Source organism: Primulina tabacum, chromosome 10 (genome assembly GCF_025594145.1).
Source record: "Primulina tabacum isolate GXHZ01 chromosome 10, ASM2559414v2, whole genome shotgun sequence".
Classification (NCBI taxonomy): Eukaryota; Viridiplantae; Streptophyta; class Magnoliopsida; order Lamiales; family Gesneriaceae; genus Primulina; species Primulina tabacum.
The window spans coordinates 7,026,526-7,046,439 of record NC_134559.1 but is presented as its reverse complement, the minus strand read 5'-3'; the positions used below and the strand labels follow the sequence as shown (position 1 = coordinate 7,046,439).

The 19,914-nt window shown below is 35.1% G+C and overlaps 1 protein-coding gene across 3 annotated transcripts; it reads right to left on the bottom strand.

Annotated features, from left to right (window-relative positions):
• Positions 1-360: 360 nt before the first annotated feature.
• LOC142504745 (putative sulfate transporter 3.5) lies at positions 361-9,110 on the bottom strand. Of its 3 annotated transcripts, none has more exons than XM_075617528.1 (13): positions 8,859-9,110; positions 6,464-6,815; positions 5,549-5,756; positions 4,828-4,999; positions 4,598-4,663; positions 4,325-4,438; positions 3,366-3,482; positions 2,398-2,524; positions 1,661-1,947; positions 1,398-1,588; positions 1,245-1,327; positions 760-836; positions 361-672 (listed from the first exon to the last, which is right to left on the bottom strand). In XM_075617528.1, the coding sequence occupies exons 2-13, from the start codon at positions 6,786-6,788 to the stop codon at positions 496-498; spliced, it is 1,944 nt and encodes a 647-aa protein (XP_075473643.1). In that variant the 5' UTR covers positions 6,789-6,815; positions 8,859-9,110; the 3' UTR covers positions 361-495. The 3 variants fall into 3 exon arrangements, with proteins under 3 accessions (XP_075473643.1, XP_075473645.1, XP_075473644.1); XM_075617530.1 differs by having other exon boundaries at positions 6,464-6,797; positions 8,859-9,105; XM_075617529.1 differs by having other exon boundaries at positions 6,464-6,790; positions 8,859-9,105.
• Positions 9,111-19,914: the final 10,804 nt, after the last annotated feature.

Genomic DNA, 19,914 nt, shown 5'->3' with positions numbered 1-19,914 from the left:
TATTATTGAAGAAGTTGCACGCCATTATATAATATTTCATTGAAAAATAAATACATTGATTTAAATAATTATTGTCAATATGTTACTTTTTTGATTTTCTTACTTATTTTATTTTCAACTTTTGCATTTAATAATTCATTCATCTTTTCAAAATTCAATCTATAGTTTAGTATTTTACTTTAATATTTAAAATTGAGTCGGTCTCTTGTGAGACGGTCTCACAAATCTTTATCTGTGAGATGAGTCAACCTTACCAATATTCACAATAAAAAGTAATACTCTTAGCATAAAAGGTAATACTTTTTCATGAATGATCAAAATAAGAGATCCGTCTCACAAAATACAACTTATGTGACCGTCTCACACAAGTTTTTACCTTTAAAATTTGGCATCTGTACCATCAAATTACTTATTTAAAGTTATATTGTATAAAAAGAAAATCCATACAATATTAGTTGAGTAGCCTCCCTTGTAAAATAATACATCATTTGCAGGCTATACAGTCTCCAAATTACTTTCGTTGCTAGCTCCCTTGGAAGTTTTAAGGGAAAATCTTAAGGTCCCGATGGCGTCGTCGATAGATAAGAAGACAGAATCCTTGCCAATCTTGTCGATGAAGTGGGCAACTGTCAATTTTTCCATGACATCAAGTCTAGGATTTATTAAAATCATCTGCAAAATGAATGAAATATTGTAAGTTTATTTGTTTTGAATGAAAAGAAAAGAAGTAAGATTGTATATATCTTTAAAAATAACCACCTTGATTCCTTTGACCTCCAAGCTTTTGCGAACTTCGACCAGAGCTTCGACTCCGGTGTGGTCGATGGATGTCACACCTGCAACGGTGATCGTTCGGTTAGTTCATATGTTTATTCGACGACCACGACGTTGGAGCAACTTATATTGCTGTATGGATTCTCAAGTGACTGAAATGTGCATGCAATCCTGTTGTCCGAGGAGTGTTAAGGAGTTTACCAGACCTTTTTCCATGCTAGCAGCAGCCAGCAGGTGAGTCTTACCTCCTGCTAGTATGGATAACTAGGATCTAGCCATATAGGTCAGATCTAACCGAACTAAATCAACTCGGGTAACAATATTTTAGAGTTATATTATGTTATAATCAAAAAGTGGGAACAAATACAAAATTATTCATAGTTGAATTCATTGTAAAGAGTATATAGCTAACGTGCACGTCCACACACACATATATAGAAGAAATGTTTTGATTCGCGGTATGTACTAACCTCCAAAGTCGAGTAGGATGTATTCAATGTCATTTTGTGAAGATTTTGTCAAGTCGAATTCATCTCGAACCCATCTCATGATTCTGCAGATGCACACAGAAAATTAAAGCAATACCAAAAAAAGACCACATATAAATGCATTATTAAAAATACCTTTCTTTCATATAGTTGGCATTTGCAAAATATAAAGGTGACCCAATCTGCAGAGCCAGAACCCCTGGAATTGTACTCCCATGCGGATACTGCTCTATATCCCGATACAAATTCGAATCCGGTATGTTCACCAGCTTACATGTCGTAGGCCTTGCTATATACAATAACGCTCTGACCAGGGACAGTCCAACCTATGATCCAACCAAAACGTCACGTTCCCTATATTATACGAATTTTTTTAAAATATATCAAACTTGATTTACCGATATGACGAGTCCCATGTCCATGCTTATGAAGGGAACGCCGAGGAACGCAGACATGCATATAACAAAATCGAATTTATCCGTCTTATAGAGGTGATAGTATTTTTCATACTTAATGAGGCCAAGCATTGCTGATATAATAATGGCCGAGAGAGCAAGCTGAGGAGTGTAGCTAAATGAAGGGGCCAACAATAGGAGGACTAATAGCATACAAACAGATTGTACTACATTGGCCATTTGTGTCTTGCATCCAGCATTGAAATTCACTGCTGTTTTTGAAAATGGACCTGCAAAAATGTTCCATGTCACATTAATATAATTTATCATTAACTTATGATATTACACACATTTGAAGTGTTTGTTAAGATTGAAACTTAGACCTAACTCAACCCCAAAAACTAGTTCAAATGGGGGAGAATCATTCAAGTCCATATATAGAACTCCCAAGAACTCTGTCCAACCGATGTGGGACATCTTAACAAACCCTTCACATCTAAGAATGAACATTAACTGGAGCATCGAGACATTAAAGGTGGTCGGTCCAACTATGGACAGTCCAACATATAACGGTAAATCTGGGCTCTGAAACCATGTTAATATTGAGACTTGGACCTAACTCAACCCAGAAGTTAGCTCATTGGAAGAGTATTGTCTAAGTCCATATATGCAACTCTCAAAAACTCTATCTAATCGATTTGAGACATCTTAAAAGTGTTTGTCAACGTTCATGTATATACCCGTCGTTAAGTAGCACGAGGTGCAAGATCCGATGATGTTCATCAATCCATAAGCTATCATCTCCTTGTTACCGTCGATTTGTTCGTTTCTCGCGATCGCGAAACTTCTGCCAATGGCTATCCCTTCCTGTCAAAACTTTCATAGTTTATATTGTTGATTTGCAGAATGAATTTTTTTACATGTTTAAAAAATATTTGAGTTTTCGACCTTTTAAAATGAATGCTTTTGTGCACAAGGTGAAACGGGGATTAATTTGGTTGAGAAGATAATTTTGTAGGGTAAATTTATGCTTATTAATTGAATTTCATGAACTTTTTTCTACGAAATAAATTCCTTAACACACATTTCATACGATCGTTAAATAGCCAAGAACTTTAACAAGACAGTTTAAAGTTAATAAAAATACAATATCTTCCATCTTATAACATACTATTATACACATGAACAAAGACAAACTTGTGTGAGACGGTCTCACGAGTCGTATTTTATGAGACATATCTCTTATTTGGGTCATCTATGAAAAAATATTACTTTTTATGCTAAGAGCGTTACTTTTTATTGTGAATATTGGTAGGGTTGACGCGTCTCACAGATAAAGATACGTGAGACCGTCTCACAAGAGACCTAATGAACAAATTAACACCACATAATTATTATTTGGTATCATCGTGTAATTTTGATATAACAAAAACATCCTTTTAATTTGCCAAATTAAAAATTATCTACACATTTTCTCCTAAAGATTAGAATCTCTTATTTCAGATTTCCACATTTTACATCTTCAAAGAATTATCGAACTTATCCACCAAATTTTACGACTAAAATTCATCGATAATTTTGAGCTCTATTACATATTTTAAATTATCATTTCATATTTATAAAACACGCAACGTGTGTGTCTGATCGTCCACGGGAACAAATAGAAAAATTAAATATGAAGTGTAATTAATGGCGATATTGTACTTACCGCGAGTGCTATCATACCAGTGATAATTCCAGCTTTGAGAGGCGCCATTACATACTTGGAGCTAAAGTTCAAACGTTGAACGGAAATTTCATTTATTCCTCTTTTTAGATGACCCACCTTCACATATTAATAATCATTAAATCATTAAACATATGTTGACGATGAATTGTAGCTCATCTGATATCAAAATATCGAATTTAAGATAATATCTCATATTCGAGACCCATTTGTAACAATCTCTCCCCCAACGAAAAAAATCAATAAACTAATATTACACATATGTACTTTTATGTCTATAAACAAATATTATTAAGACACATATTTACTTTTATTTCAATAAACAAATATTCTCGATAACTATTATTTCATTTGGTATCAAGATCGCAAATTTGAGACGAGATCTCGAATTCAAAACTCAATTGTAATAATTTCTCCCCCAACTAAAAAAAACAATAAACAAATATTGGTAAGACACATATTTTTATTTCAATAAAACAAAATCAATAAAAAAAAATATTTTTAAGACACGTATTTACTTTTATTTCAATAAACAAATATCGTCGATAACCTGTAGCTCATCCAATACCAAGATCGCAAATATGAGACGAGATATTAAATTTGAGACTCAATTATAACAATCTCTCCCCCAACACAAAAAAAATGATAAACAAATATTTTTAGGACATATATTTACTTTTATTTCAACCACTAATTGAATTAATTAGGTAGAGGATAAACCAATTCCACTAAAACTTTGGTCTCCATATTCAGTAACTTCGATGATTTTATTAAGGCATTTTAATTTCTTAAATTTGGGGATCATTGCAGTGCATGAGAAATAAATAACTGAAATGAGAGGATCTATAAAATTTTAAATATCGAGTTCGAGATTTAATTATAACAAAATTTATTTTTAATTATTGGGGAAAAAAAAGAAGATAATTAAGCAGACAACTCACAGTTGGGATGCCACGTTTTTCCGCATGAGAAAAGTAGGTGTAAAGGCAACCGATGACCACTACTGTCATCGGACCTATGGCTGACACCCAAAATAACTTCGGTTTCTTCTGCTTCTGCAAAGAATCACAAATTATGCGTGATTTACGATCTCTAAAAAAATAATAATGAATTTTTTCAAATAAAATAATATTTAAATTCGAGTTAAAAAATTGAAATTAATTTAAGAGTTTATATAATTTTTTTCGTATAGAAAAATATACATAACAACCTACCACATATCTGGTGATTTGGAGACAAACGACGAAAATCACACCAATAATCAGGCACTCCAACTTCCACTGTAAAAAAAGATTTGATCTCAACACATTAAGTTGATTTCTTTGCGATTTCGTCTAATTTTCGTCATAGTGTTGACATGACATAAGATATTACTGATACGACATCAAACATGCTACATATCCGGTTGAAATTCTGAACTCGGGGTGAATTAGGATAAACAAACCTCTTGTCTGTTGTGGAAGATGGATTCAACAACAGAGACTAAGCCAGTTTTAGTGGTAAAGTGCTTCAATCCCAGCATTCCCTTCATCTGCTGAAAGATTATGAGTAGGGCTGTCCCTCCCATGAACCCAAGAATTGTTGAATGCGATAGAAAATCCACCAATATACCCAGTCTGCATCCATGCATTTACAATGCAATATACATTTAGCTAGGCTTCAAGTAATTTATTCGATTTCATTAAAAATATGACATACAAATGTCAGTTTTTAACAAAACAAAAACGTTTAAAATTTATAAGTTTTAAGTCTTTTCGCGTATTGAAAACAAGATGATCCAAACTGGCGTGACCCCGAAACAATAGAGAGACCAAAAAGTACGGTTTTTCTCTATTCACATAACTCGAACGGAGACATTTTTCAAGATAAATCGAGTTACTCACCACTCAAACGGGTGGATAGGTACCAGCGGCCAGTTAGGGGTACCTCTTAAATTTTAGGAAAAACTGCAATTTCGGCTATATATTTGTTTATTTGTAGGGTTTTAGTTATGTATTTTTCAATTTGAAAATTTTCGATATTCCATCGAAGTGATGATGTGCATTGCATACATCAATGTCATGTCGGAGTCATGTAGACGTCGCATAGGTGTCATCCCACAAATTTACAAGAAAAATATTGCATTTTTTCCTAAATTTTATATATTCGGACCTAATTGTAGTTACCTTAACAAGCCCAGAACTGTCTGAAACAGTCCAGAGAAAAGCGTAGCCGTGAACACTAAACTTGTGTACAATTGTATGTTATCGGCAGGTGATACTTTTTCTCCGATGGTTTCGGCGATAAGCAATGAACATGCCGCCACTGTTCCGACTGCTAGATGCTTCGAGCTCCCAAATATTGCATAGATAAGAGGCGGAACGAAACTCGAATCTGTACATGCATGATCAGCAACAACTATTCAAGCCATGCATGCACATGCATATTAATTTAGAAAATCAATGAGGCCATATATATAAATTTAACTGAGCAAATATGTAATAAGGATTGATCGGATCGTAAAAAAATTGAGCAGAAATTTATTTTAATCTTTGTAAATATCAGAATATTTTAATTAGTTCTTTAATCTTTATCTACTCTGATACTCTTGTTGATAACTAATATCCGACAATTAATCCTGGTTTCTTTCACTACCTAATATAAGTCAATTAATGGCAAAATTTGATTGCCCGGATAATATTATATTACAATCGATAATCCCATATATATTTAAGGTTTTGATATTACAAAAATTAATTAAATATCGTAAGTTTTATCCATTTTATACGTAAAAGTTTCAAATTTCATCATTTAAGTATTTTGGGACTCTTTTTTTTTTATAGAAGAAAAGACACGAGTTTGAAAGTTTTGGGTTAATAATTCTTTCATCCTTAATAATTCCAAAATAGTTTTCGTAGTTCTTATTTCCAATACATTAAAAAGATCCCTCGATTTATGGATTTTAGACATGTTTAGTCCCCAAGATACTTTAATTTATAAAAATTTGGTTAATTGGAAAAAGCTATCTAAAATCGATTTTCTTGATAACATTTACGTAAATAAATTTCAAGAAAGATGACAATGTGATCATGAAGACTTACACAATCCAATAACAGGAGGAAGTTTGGCGAGATTGGCGTAGCTTATTCCTTGCGGGATCGCTAAGCTAGCGATGGTGATACCGGCGAGAAGATCATACTTGAACAAGCCAAAGTTGTACTTGGGGAGCCATTCGAAAATAGGAACGAAATATTGGATTTTCTTGATTGTTCGTCTTTTCAATGGCTCGTTCTTGAATTGGCGAAAAGGGTCGTCGGGGATAAAGGTTTCCTTTAGCTTTGATTTGAGCACAGTCCCGAAGCTTCGAGGGGCATCAAAGTTCACTCGACGAAGATTATCACACGATCCACCACTAATCCCTGCCATGCCTGAACACTACCGATCTCTTTGAAACTGGATTTTTTGAAAGAGGAGAAATATATATAATATCTTGTATATATATTTTTTTTAAAAACAAGAATCACAATAAAATTCTAGATACAATTCATATTATATTATCTCAAATTGAAGAATTCCGTGCACTAGCTGAATTTTATTGTGTGCGCAGGAGTGGGATATTTTATATAAAATTCTTAAAATAGGAGAGATTTCTCGAAGGATAATCGTATTTTGTGATAATTTGACATATTCATACAAATCGTGGATAAGAAAATCATGGTAAATATACGATGTGGTATAACTGGTAAAGGTATGTGAAAATGGGATTGTATTTGATTGGAATTTTTAGATTTAAGTATATCACAATTAATGAAGGATGTATGAGGTTGAGGTTGAGTTTTCGTTTTGATTTTTAGAGAAACTTTGAAACTTGGATATCATATCACACTTTTTTCTTTTTTTTTTTGGGAGATATATGAAATCTATTTCAATTATTATAAGATTTTAAATATAATTGAATTGGATTTGTAGTTATCCAAAGTAAAGAGATAAATATATTTTTTGGTACATTAAAATTTCTTATTTTGAATTTTGGTCCAATAAGTTTTTAAAGTTTGGTTCTGATGCACAGACTTTGATTTCTTTGGGTTTCAATCATATTTCACTGCAGTGCTGAAATGCTGCTGACATGACATCAAAAAATTCTGATGTGACATCGAAAATTGTTGATTTGTCTGATGTCACGTCAACAATTGAGTCAAAATAGCCGAAAAGTAAAAGTAAGAATATCAAAATTAAATATAAAAAATTTAATAGATCAAAACTCAAAATTGGACATACACAAAAATAAGAGTAGCATCAAATAAGCCTCTTGTCCAATGTCTTTACAATGTTATGAAGAACTTCAAGACATCATAGTTATTTTCGTGTTGGACGAATTATACGAAACGAAATGAGCCCTTTCAAATAGGTTCATTACCCTGGCCCAAAAGATGATTAATCCGGCGTGAGCTACATGAGCTCCAATTAGTTTACCGGATAAATCTAAACTAAATTTGTACATTGAGATACAAAGGCTTTTAAGTTCATGCAATGGTTGTACAAGGACCATGTTGTTTTTTCAAGTTCATCTTTTTAATTTTTTTCGAAAAAAATTATTATTTCTTGTGTTCCTTAAAAAAAAATTATTTCTTATACTTAAAATTTTAATTTTTCGATATATATATGATTGTTTGGATTTTGAACTTTATTAGAAATATTTTTTTAGTATTATTAGACATTTTTTTGTTTAAAAATATAGATATAATTATAGTTAATTATATGTGTGTCACTGTGTTGTTTAGATCTTAAGCTTGGATAAACATATTTTTATTATTATTATTTATATACACATTTAAGATCCTTAGAATTTAAAATATATGATTTATTATATTATATTATTATTTTATATAATATAACATTTTTTTGGAACCTCACGATTGAGTCGGTACGACTGTTTGAAATGTTTTTTTAATGTATACAGGTTTAATCACCAAACCGATTATGAAAACTTTATTTTTATGTAATATGAACCAATCCCAATACCTCGATTTATAGAAGCAATACACCTATATCATCGACTAATACACGACCAATTAATGTGTGGATAAAAATCTTTTCTGGCATGATCTCATTCTAAGAATTCACAGAAATATCACGGATAATACCACAATCTGTTCGACATATAGCAATGTGTTAAACTACTTCAACAAGCCTGCGTTTGAATAGGAAGTATTTGATCTAAAAGAAGAGGAGAGCGGAGGGAACATAAAAAATAAAAAAAATTCGTAAAGAAAAATATAATAAATGCTTTTTTTAGACGTTGCAAACACTCGCTAGGTTAATCGCAAATCTAAATTACTAAGAAATATTTGGAATCCGTGATTCCAAAGGAATCAATCAAATGCAAATTATGAGAATGAAGAAGAAAAACTAGATCAATTCCAGAAACAAAAGATACATAATAACAATCAATTATTTCATTGAAAATTAAATTAGCAAAAATCTTAACAAAAGAACCTGATATTGTCGATCGATGAAGGGTTAAAGAAATATACAACGCATGGCCAATGACTGGTAAATCTTGGAGTTATCCCACACAAACACGATCGATAATACAATAATTTACCAAGATATTTCCGCTGCCAATATATATATACATATATTCACAACAAAATTATTTATAAAAATACTTGTATATATATATACAGAAGCAAGAAAAGAGAATTAGAATAGAAGATAAAGGATATGTTCAGACGAACTAATCCAAAGGAAAAATAGAAGAAAATGGTGGTTATAAACAATTTTAAATGGTAAAAACAGATAAATTAATTGTCACCGTTTATTTTATGATAGAATTAATTGGTAGTCAGATACTTGAGAATAGGAGAGTCAATGGCTTTAAATTCGGAGATGTGAGCAACAAAATATGTGCTTCCAATTATTATTCTGCATTTATTTTGGAACAGTTTCCTTGTATCTGACGAGGATTAATTATGTTTCCATGCATGCATCCCATTTGTTCTTTTTTTTTTTTAAAAAAAATTATTTATCTTGTGATTATAATTAAGTCTATATCTATAGATGGACCGTAGTAGGTTTAGTTCAAACCACTCTTACGATATTACAACAAATATATATCAAACAATCCACATTTATTCTTACACGTGGATTACGTGATTCTTTCACTGGACCTCGTATGTGAGAATAGATGAGGATTATTGGATGCAACCTTGCACATTTAACTCTCATTTTTTCTTATTAATAATTAATGTTTCTCTTTCAGCTGTATTTAATTTTTTTTACTATTATTTAGAAAAAAAAAATCTTGTGCTATTGATTCTACATTTCTATGAAGCTGACGTTCATATTTTCATCTCTATTTTTTTCTCCATTTCTTCAAGTTTTTAAAAAATATTCCCTTCGGTTTAAATATATAGATTTATTTATTTTTCCATACAGATTAAGAAAATCATTGGAAAAACAAAGTTAAATACAAACTTTCTTTTTTACCCCTATTTAATTTATTCAAAATATAGTGCATATCTTTCTGTTTTATCCCAATTAATTAATTTATTCATTCTCTTAATTTCACCCTAGTTTATTAACAAGACCCCTACTAGACTATAATTTTCTTTCTTCTAGCCCAGGCTAGCTCTCTCATACGCCCATGTTTAGGACAATCGAAAAAAACAGATATAAGTACCACGAAAACAGTAATATTCTGCAAACGATTGCATACTGTTGAGAATGAAAAATATAAACCGCAAGCACGATCAAAGAAAGAAATTAGAGCAAGAAGAACGACACGCATTTACTTGGTTCGGATTGAGATCAATCATACATCCAAGGTTCTGGGAACACACCAAAAGAATTCACTATAATGAACAAGTTTGATACGATTACAATTCTCTACTGATCTCACAAAGCCACACTACAACCGAGTTCCCAATACAAACTATATTCGAGTGCCAAGCTTGTATAGTGCTCGGTCTCCCTGAATCACAGCAATTCTTGGCTCAAGAAATATTCCCAGGAGAGTAGAAGGATCAGAGTGTTTTCTTTGCTATGTGTACAGAGAGAATTTCGGGAAGAAGACGAAGAAAGAGCTTTTTCCTGTTAAGTGAGTTAACCAACCCCTTTAATCATTCTATTCTCATTTAATCCATTGACTTTCAAGACTTAGTCTCAACCGTTGGATGAGTACATCACATCCTTGTGCCATCTAAGCCCTTTGATCACAAATGAGTCAAAATAATCTTCACAATTCTCCACCTATTTGCTCATTTCAGTGATTCTCGAGAAAGTGTTCCCAGATGCAAGTCCTAACAGTTATTCCCTCATGTTAAGCAAGTCCAGTGCATCCTTGAGCTTGTTGACTGCAATGACTTTTGTTAACATATCCGCAGGGTTAATCTTTGTGTTGATCTTCTTGATACTTACTAGTTCCCTTGATATGATTTCCCTCACAAAGTGTAGTCTCACATCGATGTGCTTCGTTCTTTCATGAAATACCGTATTCTTAGAAAGATGGATCGCACTTTGTGAATCACAGAAAACCGTAGCCGAGTTCTGTTCATATCCTAACTCATTAACAAAGCCTTTAATCCACAAGGCTTCCTTCACAGCTTCCGTAAGAGAAATATATTCTGCTTCGGTTGTTGACAAGGCTATCACATGCTGTAAACTTGATTTCCAGCTTACAACATTTCCTCCAACCGTAAAAACATACCCGGACAGGGACCTTCTTTTATCACGGTTAGCAGCATAATCAGAATCACAATATCCTATGACTTCACAAGTTGATTGTTGAGCTCTGGAATAGACCAATTTCAACTTCTTCGTCTCTTTCAAATATCTTAGCAACCACTTCACTGCCTGCCAATGTTCCTTACTTGGCTTGCTCATAAACCTGCTGATCAAACCCAATCCATATGCGATATCTGGTCTGGTTGATACCATGGAGAACATAATGCTTCCTACAGCATTTGAGTATGGTACATCCTTCATGTGAGCACACTCTAATTCAGTGTCTTCTTCCTTGACAGCTTTGTGGCGCCCCAAACCTCGCCACGTAATCATGCAACATGTGACATCATATGCATAAATTCTTTTCTTTTCGACGACGTAATAATATAATGCATATACGACAAAATAGTGCAATCACCACACTATCTACGTCAGTGTAGCAGAAACAGTATAATAAATACACACATACAACTCAAATAAGACAATAAGCTATACTGTCTCTATCTACTATCAACTACAAGACTGTTTGACTAGGCACACTTAGTCCTTCACCACTATCCTATCTCACGCATAGTCATGTAACCTGCCCAACAGAAACAGCCCTCAAAGGATGAACATATACAACAATCATCATCGCAATACATAACAGTTATATTAACAACAACATAAGATATAACTGAAATGATAACAGAAATACCCCTTTGCCGTTTCTGGACAATCAACCATCAACAACCTCAACAACATCACACTGCAACAATAACATCGACGATACGTCACACCCCAACTCCGACGACAGCAATATCGTCGAACGAACAACAACATCGACGATACGTCGCACCCCAACACCGGCGACAGCAATATCGTCGAACGAATAACATCAACGATACGTCGCACCCCAACTCCGGCGACAGCAATATCGTTGAACGAACAACATCAACGAGACGTCTCCCAACAACGATAGTCAACAATATCAACAATAATAAACAACAACAAATATAATACCAAATCACCCAATTCCGGTGATTTATCATCGTTCAACGCAATAGTATTCATCAATACTAAACAATAACAACATATGCTCGTACGTCAACACGTACCTGATAATCGAATATATATACAATCTGGCTATTTTTTTGATCCTGAGGCTTGTGATGTATCTAAATAATTCAACAATAATTATCAGATCATTGTCACCGTATCAACACAATCATAACAGCCTCAATATATAACATCAAATAGCCCAACAACAATTAATTCAACAAAATATAAAACTCGATTATAAATTATTATCGCTCAATAATTTAATATTCTGGTGTATTTAATTCACAATACTACCATCAAATACACCCTAATTAATTTAACATCAAATAATAGGCTATTTTACAACATCCGTCAAATTGCGAAAACTTTATATCAACGTGTAGCATATACTTCGTAGACTCCGAATATATAACCAGAATTAATAACAGCTGGCAAACAACTCACCAATTTCAATTCAACGATTAAAAATCTCTAATTATAATAATTTAGGAATAGTTCAAAACAACAACACAATAATCTTCTCTACTTCGTTAAGATCATACACTATTCAACAATCTTCAATTTCAGTATGATTTAACAATTTATCGGATTTATTCCAGAAATCGACGAATTTCAAATATAACCAAAACTATAAAAATTTATACCTCAAATCGAAGACCTCATGTCAACGATCCCAGAACTGAAGTCAGTTCGTCGATTGGATAAACCGATAAGTCGCACGATCGAAAAGAAAATCAGAAAACTCTTATTTCTTATTTCTCTCTCACTTCTCCGTAAACTCACTGTCAAAAGAATGAAATTCATTCATTCTCGAACAAGTTTTTCAAATTTATCCTCATTTTATTTTATTTTATTTTTAAAATATTATATTAATATAATAAATATAATATAATATATAATATTTAACATCGGTATATCCATTTGGACCAGTCAAACGATAAAAATTTCCAAAACTCAAAACATGAAACTTCTATATCTTTGAGTTTTCTACGTTATATCCAAATTTCAAATTATTTGGACTTCATATGACCGAAATATGTCATATTTAATTCTTTAAAAATCATTAATTATTTAGTAATCTCATATTACTAAATCAACAACTCGTGATATTACTTCAGACATTACATTTCTACCCCCCTTAAATGAATTCGACCCCGAAATTAATCAACAACAGTAATAACATGCATAAATAAAAGATACGTCATACCATCAGAATAAGTAGGGGTAGAGCTCCCTCATATGCCGCTCTGTCTCCCAAATGGCCTCTTCGACACCTCTATGTTCCCACTGAACCTTCACCATCGGTATAAGCTTACTACGAAGCTTCCGTTCAGATCGATCTAAAATACAAACTGGTCTCTCAACATAAGACACGTCAGGATCTAACTGAACCTCAGAAATATCCAACACATGTGAAGGATCCGGCTCATACTTCCGCAACATCGATACATGAAACACATCATGAATACCAGATAAAGATGGAGGTAGAGCCAATCGGTAAGCCAAAGTGCCTATCCGCTGCAATATCTCATACGGGCCAACATACCTCGGTGCCAACTTTCCTTTCATGCCAAATCGCACTGTGCCACGAAAAGGAGAAACTTTCAAAAATACTCGATCGCCCTGCTGAAACTCTAAAGGTCTTCGTCTTTTATTGGCATAGGTGGCCTGTCTATCTTGAGCTGCTTTCAATCGTTGCTGTATCAACTTTACTTTATGTTCCATCTCATGAATCATATCAGGACCGGTAACTGCAGCTCGATCAACATCATCCCAGTATAACGAAGATCTACAACGTCTCCCGTAGAATGCCTCAAATGGAGCCATCTGAATACTACTCTGATAACTATTGTTATACGCAAACTCTACCAATGGAATAGATGACTGCCAAACAGATTTAAAATCCATAACATAAGCACACAACATATCCTCCAGCGTTTGAATAGTACGCTCAGTCTGACCATCTGTCTGGGGATGATAAGCCGTACTCAATCTCAACTCTGTCCCCATCGCAGTCTGCAATCCTTCCCAAAAATGAGAAGTAAATCAAGGATCTCTATCAGAAATAATAGACACTGGAATCCTATGCAACCGTACAATCTCTCGTATATACAACTGTGCCATCGTCAAGTACGTATTACTCATGCTATAGGGTATAAAATGTGCAACTTTCGTCAATCGATCAACAATCATCCAAATAGCATCAATAGTTCCAGTCCTTCTTGGCAAATGAGTTACAAAATCCATCGATATGTGCTCCCATTTCCAAGTCGGCACTTCTAAACTCCTCAATTCACCTCCCGGCCTTCTCCTCTCAGCTTTGATCTGTTGACAATTAAGACATCGACGTACAAAATCAATCACATCACGTTTTATTCCCTTCCACCAAAACTGAAAGCGTAGATCCTTATACATCTTCTTGCCACCAGGGTGGATAGAATATCGACTACAATGTGCACGCCGCAACAGGCCCTGGCGCAACTCAGATATATCAGGAACTACCCATCTATCATTCATCCTCAAACTGCCATCATCAGCCACTCTAAAACGAGTATCTTGTTTCTGAGAAACTAACTCCCTCCATCTCTGAACTCTCTCGTCTGTCATCTGTGCATCACGAATACAACCATATATATCAGGTTCAGCTAATAAGGTAGATACCTGGATAGGAGTCATCGAGATATCAAAATCATATCCCAAGGAACAACAAGACATCATCATAGCTGATAAACGACTCACATCCTCTGCAGTACAACTCACTTTACGGCTCAATGCATCAGCTGTAAGATTGGCTCGACCAGGATGATATTCAATCTCACAATCATAATCCTTCAGCAAATCTAACCATCGTCTCTGTCTCATATTCAACTCTGTCTGGGTAAACAAAAATCTCAAGCTCTTATGATCAGTATAAATCGTAAACGAGGTACCATATAAATAGTGTCGCCATATCTTCAAGGCAAAGATAATGGCTGCCAACTCCAAGTCATGCACATGGTACCTTGTTTCGTGTGGTTTCAGCTGTCTCGAGGCATATGCCACAACATGTCGATCCTGCATCAAAACACATCCCAAACCATGTAATGATGCATCAGTATAAACAACAAACCTCTCATTTTCTGTAGGAATTGATAACACTGGTGCAATCGTCATTCGGTGCTTTAACTCCTGAAAACTCCTCTCACATGCTTCAGACCACTGAAATCGCACACCTTTCTGAGTCAACTGTGTCAAAGGCCTAGCAATCTTTGAAAATCCCTCGATTAATCGACGATAATAACCTGCTAAACCCAAGAAACTACGAATCTCAGGTACAGATGTAGGTGCAGACCACTGTAACACGGCTTCGACCTTCGTTGGATCAACAGAAATCCCATCTCTCGATATAACATGACCCAAGAAGACCACTCGATCCAACCAAAACTCACACTTACTGAGTTTGGCATACAACTGTCTATCTCGCAACACCTGTAACACTGAACGCAAGTGCCCTGCATGCTCAGCCTCACTCCTGGAATATATCAATATATCATCAATAAACACAATAACAAATCGATCGAGATAAGGCTGAAATACCCTATTCATCAAACTCATGAACACATCTGGAGCATTCGTCAACCCAAACGGCATAACTAAAAACTCGTAATGCCCATATCTGGTCCTGAATGCTGTCTTCTGAATTTCCTCCTCTCTAACTCGTATCTGATGATATCCTGACCTCAAATCAATCTTCTAATATACTGAGGTTCCCTGTAACTGATCAAACAAATCATCAATACGAGGGAGGGGATATTTATTCTTAATCGTTACCTTATTCAGCTGTCGATAGTCGATACAAAGCCGCATAGTTCCATCTTTCTTTCTCACAAATAAGATTGGTGCACCCCAAGGCGATACACTAGGGCGAATGTATCCCTTGTCCAGCAAGTCCTGCAACTGGGCTTTCAACTCTCTCAACTCTGCTGGTGCCATTCTGTAAGGAGTACGAGAAATAGGGGAAGTATCTGGCATCAACTCGATCCCAAACTCCACCTCACGGGCTGGTGGGAAGCCTGGAATCTCATCAGGAAATATATCGGCAAACTCAGCAACTATAGGTATCTCCTCTATTCCCACCTCCTTCTTCTTTTCTGTCACATCTACAACATAAATAAGATAACCCTCATGCCCATGCTCCAATAACCGAGACATCCGGATGGCAGATACCAACGGAACACGGGGACGAGAACCCTTCCCATAAAATGTCCAACGCTCTTTCTCATCTGTATAAAAATATACCACCCGCTGATAACAATCAACTGTCGCACAATATCTCCTCAGCACATTAATTCCCACAATACAATCAAAATCAGTCATCTCTAGAATAATCATATCAGATCTCAGCTCATAGCCCTCATAAGAAATAATACCATCTGATATCATAGATACAACTGATATATCAACTCCAGAAGGTGTCGAAACAGAAAGAGGCATAGACAATGGAGACGAGCGCATATGATGCTCAACCACAAAGCTCTTCGATATAAAAGTATGCGAGGCACCAGTATCAACAAGAATATAAGCAGGATAAGAACATAAATAACACTTACCCGCTATCATCTCCTCTCGTGCCTCCTCTGCCTGCTCTCGTGTCAAAGCATACACCTGTGCCTGAGGCGGACCAGCTCCCTGCATACGTGGCTGTCCTCCAGAAGGTCGTGGTGTAAACTGCTGAGGCTGTCGTCCTTCTCTCTCTGAGGATCTACCTCTAGCACTCCTAGGCTCTCGCTGTCCCTCACGACTAGGACACTGTCTCGCCAGATGACCAACACCGCCACACTCAAAACAGGTGATCTCGGTCTGTGTACACTCTCTGATCAGATGAGGTCCCCCACAACGATAACATCTCACTGCTCTGGACTCTCCTCTCTGCCCCTGAACAGACTGAGAACTGCCCCCATGATTCTCAACACGTCGTGAATCAAATCGACGCTTCCCAGATGATGCTGAAGAAGAAGATGAACCCTTCTGATATTTAAAAGACTGTCCCTGAGGTCGCAATGACTCTCTAGTCGGCTCTGATAATCGTCCCTGAGCCCCATACTCCTGCATAACTAACTCAGCCATCTCAGCTCTCGTCACTGCATCCTCAAATGATAGCGGGTTGTTTGATTGCACGCGATCAAATAATTCTAACTTCAACCCTTTCAAGAAATGCCTTATTTTAGCATGAACATTCGTAGCAATATGTGGCACATATTTCAACAATGCAGAATATCGAGTCTCATACTCAGCAACAGACATACTACCCTGTCTCAAATCCTCAAATTCTTTCTCTTTCTTTTGTCTGGCTGCTATAGAAAAATATTTATCAAGAAAACGAGATCAGAACACATCCCAATCAACAGTACGACCATGTGCTCTCAATCCGGCCTCAGTCGTTTGCCACCATAATAATGCATTCCTCGAAATCTGAAATGTAGCCAATCATAACCAACCAGACCTAGCACACGGAGCGGTCACAAATATCTGTTCTATCCTCTCAATCCACTCCTCAGCTCGCTCACCAGTCTCAGAACTATCAAATCTCGGCGGAAGATAACTGCTGAACTGTGCCAAAGTCAACTCACCAGACAATAAAGGCTGATCTGCAGGTGTCTGTCCCATAGGAGGAGGTGGCAATGGATTCATCTGTCCAAACCCACTGTCAACCTCTTCTGTTTCCTCGTGTGGATGTACCTGTTCTCTAGCTGCCATTACTGGAAATCAAATTGTTAATCATAACATTTAACAATTACAATCCAGTAATCATCATCACACCTTTCGCACGAAAGCACACGCAACTAAAGAACAATCAATCATACCAAGAACTCATCAAAAACAAGTCAAATGCATAGACACACGCAGATAATATCGTCATCAGACTCCCTCATCACAAACCCAACTCCTAACCATCCCAGACATCTAACATATGCTCTGATACCACCAAATGTGGCGCCCCAAACCTCGCCACATAATCATGCAACATGTGACGTCATATGCATAAATTTTTTTTCTTTTCGACGACGTAATAATATAATGCATATACGACAAAATAGTGCAATCAACACACTATCTACGTCAGTGTAGCAGAAACAGTATAATAAACACACACATACAACTCAAATAAGACAATAAGCTATACTGTCTCTATCTACTATCAACTACAAGACTGTTTGACTAGGCACACTTAGTCCTTCACCACTATCCTGTCTCACGCATAGTCCTGTAACCTGCCCAACAGAAACAGCCCTCAAAGGGTGAGCATATACAACAATCATCATCGCAATACATAACAGTTATATTAACAACAACATAAGATATAACTGAAATGATAACAGAAATACCCCCTTTGCCGTTTCTGGACAATCAACCATCAACAACCTCAACAACATCACACTGCAACAATAACATCGACGATACGTCGCACCCCAACTCCGGCGACAGCAATATCGTCGAACGAACAACAACATCGACGATACGTCGCACCCCAACACCGGCGACAGCAATATCGTCGAACGAATAACATCAACGATACGTCGCATCCCAACTCCGGCGACAGCAATATCGTTGAACGAACAACATCAACGAGACGTCTCCCAACAACGATAGTCAACAATATCAACAATAATAAACAACAACAAATATAATACCAAATCACCCAATTCCGGTGATTTATCATCGTTCAACGCAATAGTATTCATCAATACTAAACAATAACAACATATGCTCGTACGTCAACACGTACCTGATAATCGAATATATATACAATCTGGCTATTTTTTTGATCCTGAGGCTTGTGATGTATCTAAATAATTCAACAATAATTATCAGATCATTGTCACCGTATCAACACAATCATAACAGCCTCAATATATAACATCAAATAGCCCAACAACAATTAATTCAACAAAATATAAAACTCGATCATAAATTATTATCGCTCAATAATTTAATATTTTGGTGTATTTAATTCACAATACTACCATCAAATACACCCTAATTAATTTAACATCAAATAATAGGCTATTTTACAACATCCGTCAAATTGCGAAAACTTTATATCAACGTGTATCCTATACTTCGTAGACTCCGAATATATAATCAAAATTAATAACAGCTGACAAACAACTCACCAATTTCAATTCAACGATTAAAAATCCCTAATTATAATAATTTAGGAATAGTTCAAAACAACAACACAATAATCTTTTCTACTTCGTCAAGATCATACACTATTCAGCAATCTTCAATTTCAGTATAATTTAACAATTTATCGGATTTATTCCAGAAATCGACGAATTTCAAATATCACCAAAACTATAAAATTTATACCTCAAATCGAAGACCTCATGTCAACGATCCCAGAACTGAAGTCAGCTCGTCGATTGGATAAACCGATAAGTCGCACGATCGAAAAGAAAATCAGAAAACTCTTATTTCTTATTTCTCTCTCACCTCTCCGTAAACTCACTGTCAAAAGAATGAAATTCATTCGTTCTCGAACAAGTTTTTCAAATTTATCCTCATTTTATTTTATTTTATTTTTAAAATATTATATTATATTATATTATTAATATAATATAATATAATATATAATATTTAACATCGGTATATCCATTTGGACCAGTCAAACGATAAAAATTTCCAAAACTCAAAACATGAAACTTCTATATCTTTGAGTTTTCTACGTTATATCCAAATTTCAAATCATTTGGATTTTATATGACCAAAATATGTCATATTTTATTCTTTAAAAATCATTAAT